Raw genomic sequence first — 8846 nt, 5'->3', positions numbered from 1 at the left:
GTCATTGGTCAACATGGTTGTTGCTTATGGTGTCCATGGTTGACATATGGGCCATTGGTCAACATGGTTGTTGCTTATGGTGTCCATGGTTGACATATGGAGGACATATGGGCCATTGGTCAACATATATCATTTGTGCCGGTTGTGTATTAAAATGTAAAATTTTCAAATACTTAATTTTGTAGGAAATATTAATTTTTTAAACAATTTTATTAATTATTAAGGGTCCCCGATTAATCCCTGCTGAGTCTGATTAATCGCTTATCGCCAGTTAACCGCCGAGCTACCGACGAGCTATTTTTACAACCTTGATTAATTAAAATAGAAATTGATTTTTCTTTTAAATATGAGTTTTTACAAAACTACCCTTACTAATTAAATACGAGTCATTGTATGTATTATGATAATTTGGTCATTTTGTAATGGAACATCTTCTAGGCGCCATAATGTTTTCCGACGAAACACGTTGTTTCAGTTCTTCATTCTGAAATTCAGTCACTTTGAAACATCCCCAACTTAAAAATTCCGACAGACAAAAAACCCTAAAATCAATTTCGCAAAATCGTTATCTTAGTGAATGTTTATTATTATGGAAGTCAGTACTTCATCTAAGATTCAATCAAGAAATCAAACGAAATCGCTATCAGACATGCCATTTGAAGTGATGGAGAAAATAATAATCGACTTGGCAAAAATTTCAGCAGTCGAGGCTTTCAGGATGAAGAGTGTGTAAGTTTTGCCTTTGATCATTCTATTTCACAAGTGTATTTGAGTTGTCTTTACATTATCGAGCGAATATTGTGTTTCGTTTGCAGTTGCAGATTTTTCAACGAGGTAGGAAAAACGGATGAAGTGTATAAACATATGGAGTTAGATGGATTACGATTTCGTGTTTTCTCTGACCAGAAACATACAGTTGTCAATAAATGCATAGAGATGAGAAACCCAAATATTCTATTCAAGAATGGATTGGTACGTTGTTGTATATATGCATAGTAGTAATTAATCTGTTACTTGTTTTCCATAACTTTAACTAGAAATTATGTGTTTAATGTTTTTTTTCAGATGAAGTTATTTTTCTTAGAAGCTGAACATGAAGGGAAAACGATGCTTGAAGAAGCATCTGCATTGGGACATTTGGATTCAACATTTGTTTTGGGAATGATGTTGATGGCTGAAGGGAGACATAGGAAGCACGAAGCTTTGGACATGTTGAACAATGCTTACCGCAGAGCTAAAGGTAAGTGGAATCTTAAAGCAACTTGTTCTAAGGTTCATCTCCACTTAAATAGGGAGGGGATAAAACATGTACACTTCCATGGCTTCGATAGATCTTATGCATTGCATAAGTCTGTAGGTAGTGTGTCAGACGCTTTTGTGAATGGATACAAATGGGTGTTTATGTGTGACATTTGTTTATGGGATGCTTGTTTTGTTAGGTTTTCTAGGGAGTTTGGTATAATTTATGAGTAGTTTGTTGATATGTACTTTCATATTATGACAATTAATGTTATGTAGATTCTTTTGGTTTAATATAAGGGACTAAAAGAGTTAAAGTTTGGAATGATGTTTGAATGATGTTTAAATAATGTTTGAAATTTGAATAATGTATTTTGGCCTTTTAATATTAGTGTTTATATTGTATTGTGATTATAGTTGTATGTAGCAAATGTTTGTTCTTTCCTAGTATTAAATACATATAAAATACATTTGTAAAGGCATAAACAAACATGTATTTTATTTTGGACTTGGTAATTTGGTTTAATATCAACTAGTGGAGTACTCATGCTTTTCATAGGGTAAAATTGTAAAGGAATAAACATATGGACTAAAAGTGGCAACAAAGAAAAAGTATTGTGGCTGAAATCAAAGTAAAAAAAGTTACTATAAAGATAGGGACTAAAAGTGGCAACAAAAGAAAAGTATTGTGTCTAAAATCTAATGTAAATAAGTTTACTATTAAAATCTTTTTCCACTTTTAATATGTATATTAGTACATGAATATATACTAGTAATTTGGTGAAATGTTAATATAAATGTATTACATTATGGATTATGATATATATATGTTATTTTTGTCTTTTTCATTTTAACAATCAAAAGTCCAATATTACCTAGCTATAAAAGGCTATAATATTTTAATATGTGTTTTGACACAAATACCCTTAGTATTCACATATTTTGAATGATTTCAAGGGCAATTTGGTCTTTCTGCACTCTAAATTGTTAAGGCGCCATCATACATCTGACGTCACGCCGGCGTTCCAGTTCTTCAACCATTCATAACATCTCAACTTTTTCGGACAATAAATCTGTATACAAACAGTCAAACCCCCAAATCGACTTAGAATAATCATTCTCAAAAACGATTTTCTCCGATAATAGAGACTCCTGTACTCCTCTCGACCAAATCAGCATAAAGTAAGTTTTTTTCCATACCCTGTTACACTATCTTTCATATTTACGCTTAATTTTAAAAAAAAAGAAATTGAAATCAACTACTCCAATGTGTATTTTGTAAGTAGAATCTCGAATACTAGAAGTCGCCTTTCGTTAGATGATCTCCCACTGGAGCTTTTGAGTCGAATATTTGTAGTATTAGGGTCAGAATCTGCGAAAGACATCGTCTCTGCAAGACTTTGGTAATTATCAATAAACATCATTTGTCATTCATTTGTCATTTTTTATCAGCAAGTTGCTTTGATGACTTGTGGATGTTCACCTTTGGATTCGCTATTCTCACTTCGGGTTCGCTCTTCACGGGGTTAGGTTCACTGCGAACCTCCTTGGTACCACTTGGTCTACCTTTTGCAAATGCTGAGTGATTATTTAAGGGTTCAGCCACGTATCTCCCTTTAACTTTCCAAGAAGTTATTTCAGATAGACCAACGGTTTCGTCAGCATTATCTATGGGAACTGACCAGAAGTGTTCATCACATCCGTCTTTGTTGTCTTCGTCGACAATGGTCTTCAGCTCGACGGTTTGATTTTCGGTTATCCCATTGACTTTAATGTTGGATATAGTGTCTAAGTCCATAACTATATTTGGTATGTACTTGACCCGACCCGGCACGGTCCATTTGGGTTGCACTTCACCCGAACAATTTACGGATAATCTTTTGAGAATAGTATAAGTTATTATTTATTAATATATTATAAGTTCTAATATATTAATATAAAATCATATTATTTAATTAGTGTTGATCTATAATTAATTTAGAATTAATTTAGAGATCGAAAGTATGACTAATTAAATATGGGCTCTTGTATTTATATAGTGTGGGCTAATGCTTATTTGGAATGGGCTAGGCTTGCATGGAAAGTCCATGGATACTCCATGGAGCTTTAACCCATGGATCTCATGGAAATGAAAAGACATGGGTATTAGGGTTTACATGAATGTAACCCTAATCCACCACACTATATAAAGGAGGCTTTCGTTCTTGAAATCACACGAGTTGTGGTGAGTAAACTAAGAGGGCCGATTTCAAGAAGTTTGTGACTATTCTCTCAAGTTTCCAAGTTTGTGGTGATTTGTGACTTCCATTTGAGGCATCCACATTATTGGTGCTAGGCTCTCAAACTCCAAGCAATCAACTACTACTACAAGGTAAGTAATTCTACTAGTTTTATTTGATTCAAGTACCCCATGCCATGCTAGTTAGGATAAGAACCTTGGAAAAATAATTATTTGCATGTATCTTAGTCAAACATAGATCCAAGGTTTCTAGGGTTTCATGTACACCATAGGAGTGTTAGAATGCTAAAAACCCATCATTTAAAAACTTGATTTGGCGTTGTTTGAACTTTTGGAAAAACAGTTGCTTTTACTTTCAAAATTTCAGGTTTGTTTTGAACAACTCTTGAGAACTCAACAGAATTTTCAGAAATAAGAGCTTTCGCAGGTTGAGATTCAATTTTAACAAACTCTGAGCAGTCAACCACATCCTCTACAGAAATGTCACTCATATCACTATCCTCATCGAATTTAGAAGTGTTTTCAACATTTAATTTATTTTCTAAACTCAAATTGGCATTCAATGAATCAAATTTTTGCACAGTATCAGATTTGATCTGTTTTTTATAATTTTCATCCAAAAGTTGTTTCAACATGTTTTTGTGGTCCTTGGACTAAATATAATTTTCAATACGTTCAAGTCCGACTTTGTATGAATCAGAAGTTTCTTCAGACGAAACAATAGATTTGCAATTGTAACAATCTGCGTCTATTTCGTCTTCCTTTAATTCTAGAAATGGCAAAATCATTTTATGGATTTTCTTACTGATTTCACAATCAAGGTGCAGTTGAGTAATATTAAAATAACGCCTTTTTGCAATTAAACAAAAAATGTTTCGCTTTTTTAAAAGCATTAAATATCTCTCTGCAAATAAATAGATTCGTCCCTAGACTTAGACAAATCTGACTCAACCTTCTGGATCCACATACGCCTCTCCTCACTCTTGGATGTTGCCCTGCTCAATTGATCGGTTAGGTTAGAGTTTGATAGTCGGGTTCGCTTTAAACTATCGCTTACATTTGAAAAGGTGAATTTTAGATCGTTAAGTTATGTTTCGTATCTAGATACAGGAATATTAAGTGATTCAAGAATGGAATTTACCTTATTGATCAGTTGTTCGCATTCGTTGATCTGTTCTGAAACAGGCCTTGTCGCGAAACAGCTATCTTCGCTCCTTCCACTCCCACTTGCATTCTCCTGCGATCCTTCTTCAGTCACCATCAAACATCTTCCCGAGTACTGCGAATTCTATTCTTTCGTAACAAACGCCCTTCCATGTGTGGGCTTGCGTACTTCTTCATTCTCTGAGTCTGTCGACCAGACTTCCAATCCTCCGAACTCACCTTGAGCCAAGTTTTCATGTACAACAAAAGCAGGCATAGAATTATCATTATATTTCTTCTTCCTAATCTCTTCCAGCTTTCGCATGTGATAGGCCTCCTCATCCTCTCCTTCATTCTTTTCATTCTTCCTTCGCAACATGCACTCCTTTGCAAGATGGTTTTTACCATGACAATTGTGACATCCCCTAATTTCTCGGCCAGAAAAGACCGATTTAATTTATGCTTTTTAAAATAAAATCAGAGAAATCTTTTCAAAAGATGTTGCGGAATTGGTCCCCAAACAACATATGATAAAAGTTTATCAAAATCCTTCTTTAAAAAGGTATATATTTCCCATATATATATATCAAAACTCGGGATGTCATGTTCCGATACAGATCAAAAGCATAAACAAGACATTATAAGCCTTTTAACAGTTATTTACAACTACTGGCCTATAATCAAAAATCTTCAGCGCAATTCCGCAATTGTAGAGACAACTTCAATCATCAGCGCTCTTGGCCTTCTCTTTTCAAGATTTACCTTCCGACTGAGAGCATCAGCAACAAAATTTGCTTTACCAGGGTGGTAAAGTATCTCACAGTCGTAGTCCTTGAGTAGTTCTAGCCAGCGCCGCTGCCTCATGTTCAATTCCTTCTGATTAAAGAGATATTGAAGACTCTTATGATCAGTGAAAAGTTTACACTTAGTACCATAAAGATAATGCCTCCATATCTTTAAGGCAAATACTACCGCTGCCAACTCCAGATCATGAGTTGGGTAGTTCTTTTCATGCTCTTTCAACTGCCTCGATGCATACGCTATCACTTTATCCCTTTGGGTCAGAACACATCCTAACCCAACTCCAGAGGCATCACTATAGACTGCAAAGTCATCAACTCCTTCAGGTAACGAAAGAATCGGTGCTTCACACAATCTCTTCTTTAACTTCTCAAAGGCTTCCTTATGCTTCTCATTCCAAGCATAAGTAGCTCCTTTGTGGGTCAAAGCTGTTAATGGAGTAGCAATCGAAGAAATCGGCGATAATATCCGGATAATCCTAAAAAGCTTCGAATCTCCGTGGGACTTTTTGGTTGTTCCCACTTCATCACAGCTTCAATCTTTGCTGGGTCAACCATTATTCCATCTTGGTTAACCACATGACCCAAAAATTGGACTTCTTGAATCCAAAATTCACATTTGGAGAACTTTGCGTACAGCTTCTCCTTTTTCAGAACTTCTAGCACTTCACGCAGATGCTTCTCATACTCCTGCTTGCTTTTCGAATAGATCAAGATATCGTCTATGAATACTATCACGGATTTATCAAGGTATGGTTTACAAACCCTGTTCATCAAATCCATGAAAGCTGTTGGGGCATTGGTTAATCCGAACGACATAACCAAAAATTCATAGTGTCCATATCTTGTTCTGAACAAGTCATCGATCCTCGGCAACGGGTACTTGTTCTTTATCGTCGCTTTATTCAGCTCTCTGTAATCGATGTACATTCTCATGCTCCCGTCTTTCTTCTTTACAAATAACACAGGGGCTCCCCAGGGTGATGAACTAGGTCGAATGAAACCTTTGTCCAATAACTCCTGAAGTTGTGTCATAAGTTCTTTCATTTCGGTTGGCGCTAATCGATAAGGTGCTTTGGCTATCGGCGTCGTTCCTGGTAACAAGTCGATATGGAAATCCACTTGTCGATCAGGGGGCAATCCGGGAAGATCTTCGGGAAAGACTTCCGGATAATCACACACCACCGGAATATCCTGCACCTCCTTCTTTTCCTTCTGAGCATCGATCACCAACGCTAAATATGATGTACACCCCTTGGCCAAACACTTTCTAGCTTTCATTAGGGAAATGATTCCAGAATTTACTCTGTGTTTGTCTCCATACACCATAAACGACTCTTTCCCTTGCGGGTTTACTTTAACTATCTTCTTCCTACACATTATTTCGGCATCATTGGCACTAAGCCAATCCATTCCTAAAACTATGTCGAATCCATTTAACTCGATAGGCAATAATTCCTCGTGGAACTTATTCCCGTCCAAGTCAATGATGATGTTTTTCATACGATGGCTAACAGGTACAAACTTGCCACTAGCAATTTCGACTAATAAAGCATTAACTAGTCTATCAACAGGCAAAGCTAGTTTTCTACCAAATTCATGCGATATAAATGAGTAATTTGCTCCAGAATCAAATAAAATTTGGGCAGGCAATTCGTTTACGAGAAAGGTACCTGAAGTGACATCGACTTCTTCTTTCGCAGCTTCGAGTGTCATCTGAAAGGCTCTCGCCTTTGGCTTTGGTGGCAGATTGGGTTTCGCTGCGTCCTTCTTCTTCGGGCAATCCCTCAAAATATGCCCTTCTTCATGGCACCCATGACAAACCTTATTAGTGAAAGTGCAATTATTGGCATAATGCCCTGGCTTTCTACACTTGTAACAAGTGATTTCCACGCTACACTTCCCAGCATGTTTCTTCTTGCACCTGTCACACCATTTGGCTTCGGCTCCTCCTCTGAATTTTCTCGAACCAGACTTCGAGAATTTTTTCTTTTTATTGGAACCTGACGTTCCTTCAAACTTTCTCTTTTCGCCAACTTCAACCTTGTTCGCGGCTCTCCCCTTGATCATATCTTCAACAGACTTGGCAGCCCATATAGCTGCCTCCAAAGTAAGTGCCTGACGTACTGGCACCGCATACTCCCATGGAAGTCCCTTTGCGTACCTGTCAATTTTCGCCAGCTCATCTGGGACAATACGCAAAGCAAACTCCATTTTGTCTGTGAAGTTATTCGTATACTCGTCAACAGTCATACTCCCCTTCTGCAACGTTAGAAATTGGTTTTCTAACTCAAGTACGTTTTGGGCCGAGCAGTACTTGCGCTTAAAGTGCACCAAGAACTCTGCCCAAGTCATTTGCAGTGGCTCATTAGGGCTTAAGGTTTTCCCCAATGTGTTCCACCAACGAGCAGCACTACCCCTGAACTGACGTACTGCAAAGGTAGTTTGTAACTTGCCTTGGCAATCACAAGTCATGAAAGCCAACTCCATTTCCGAGATCCAGTCCATTACTCCGACAGGATCTTCTTTTCCAGTGAAGGTCGATGGCTTGCAAGTCATAAAGTCCTTATACTTGCACCCATTTCTCTCCACTCTACCCTCGTGGTTATTCCTCCCAACCACAAGCGGTTCACTATGACCAACCGATCTGCTGTTGTTCCCTTCTTCAGATCGATCGTCATTTAGTTCACGTTGTTCAACAGGAACTGAAGGTTCATCCCTGTTGTTCAGCAACATTTGCCTCAACTCCTCCCTCTGATCAGCCAACATGGTCTGAATCATAGTTCGTACTCCAGCCATAGTGATGGGTTCTGGTGCAGCTCCTACTATAGGCACCTGTTCCACCACTTGGGGTTGAGGTTGTTGGTTTGCATTTCCCGCTCCACTTCGAGTTCTTGCCATTACAATCTATATACCGAATAAGGCGAATTTAGGTCTTTATCCTTGTTAGACATGTCAATTCCCTTATCACTCCGAAACGTTTACATGTTAGTTCTAATCCCGTAATCATACGCTTAGAATCCCACACACATAAGGTTTCCAGATCCGGTCGGCAACAGACCATAGATCCGAACAAATAATGGCATATATGGCAACATATAGCATTTAGCACATAAAGGCATTTTAGGCACCTTTCCTAAAATAAACTAGTGCTCATGTCTAAAATATGGTACACACTCACCTCACAATCATCACTTAGCATTCTAAGTTTAAGTCTAGAAATCGTAGGATATTTCTTAGTTCGCTTAAACTAATGCTCTGATACCAACTGTGACATCCCCTAATTTCTCGGCTAGAAAAGACCGATTTAATTCTTTTTAAAATAAAATCAGAGAAATCTTTTCAAAAGATGTTGCGGAATTGGTCCCCAAACAACATATGATAAAAGTTTATCAAACCCCTTCTTTAAAAAGGTATATATATAT

The 8846-nt window shown here is 37.4% G+C and overlaps 1 protein-coding gene across 1 annotated transcript; it reads left to right on the top strand.

Moving 5' to 3' along the window:
• The first annotated feature begins 589 nt into the window (after positions 1–589).
• On the top strand, positions 590–1462 carry LOC145157624 (putative F-box protein At1g67623). Its single transcript, XM_079076649.1, has 4 exons — positions 590–729; positions 816–972; positions 1066–1240; positions 1440–1462. The coding sequence occupies exons 1-4, from the start codon at positions 590–592 to the stop codon at positions 1460–1462; spliced, it is 495 nt and encodes a 164-aa protein (XP_078932775.1).
• Positions 1463–8846: the final 7384 nt, after the last annotated feature.

Source organism: Lactuca virosa, chromosome 2, assembly GCF_052849685.1.
Source record: "Lactuca virosa cultivar CGN04683 chromosome 2, Lactuca_virosa_CGN04683_v6, whole genome shotgun sequence".
Taxonomy (NCBI): Eukaryota; Viridiplantae; Streptophyta; class Magnoliopsida; order Asterales; family Asteraceae; genus Lactuca; species Lactuca virosa.
Note: the sequence above shows the minus strand (reverse complement) of the source record. Positions and strands in the feature narration are given on the sequence as shown.

What these genes read in the sequence shown, in the direction of transcription:
- LOC145157624 (XM_079076649.1), top strand. Translation starts at nt 590, where the DNA reads ATGGAAGTCAGTACTTCATCTAAGATTCAATCAAGAAATCAAACGAAA. An exon ending in GCTTTCAGGATGAAGAGTGT is followed by an intron (nt 730 to 815) that starts GTAAGTTTTGCC and finishes TTTCGTTTGCAG; the next exon opens with TTGCAGATTTTTCAACGAGG. An exon ending in TGCTTACCGCAGAGCTAAAG is followed by an intron (nt 1,241 to 1,439) that starts GTAAGTGGAATC and finishes TTGTTTTGTTAG; the next exon opens with GTTTTCTAGGGAGTTTGGTA.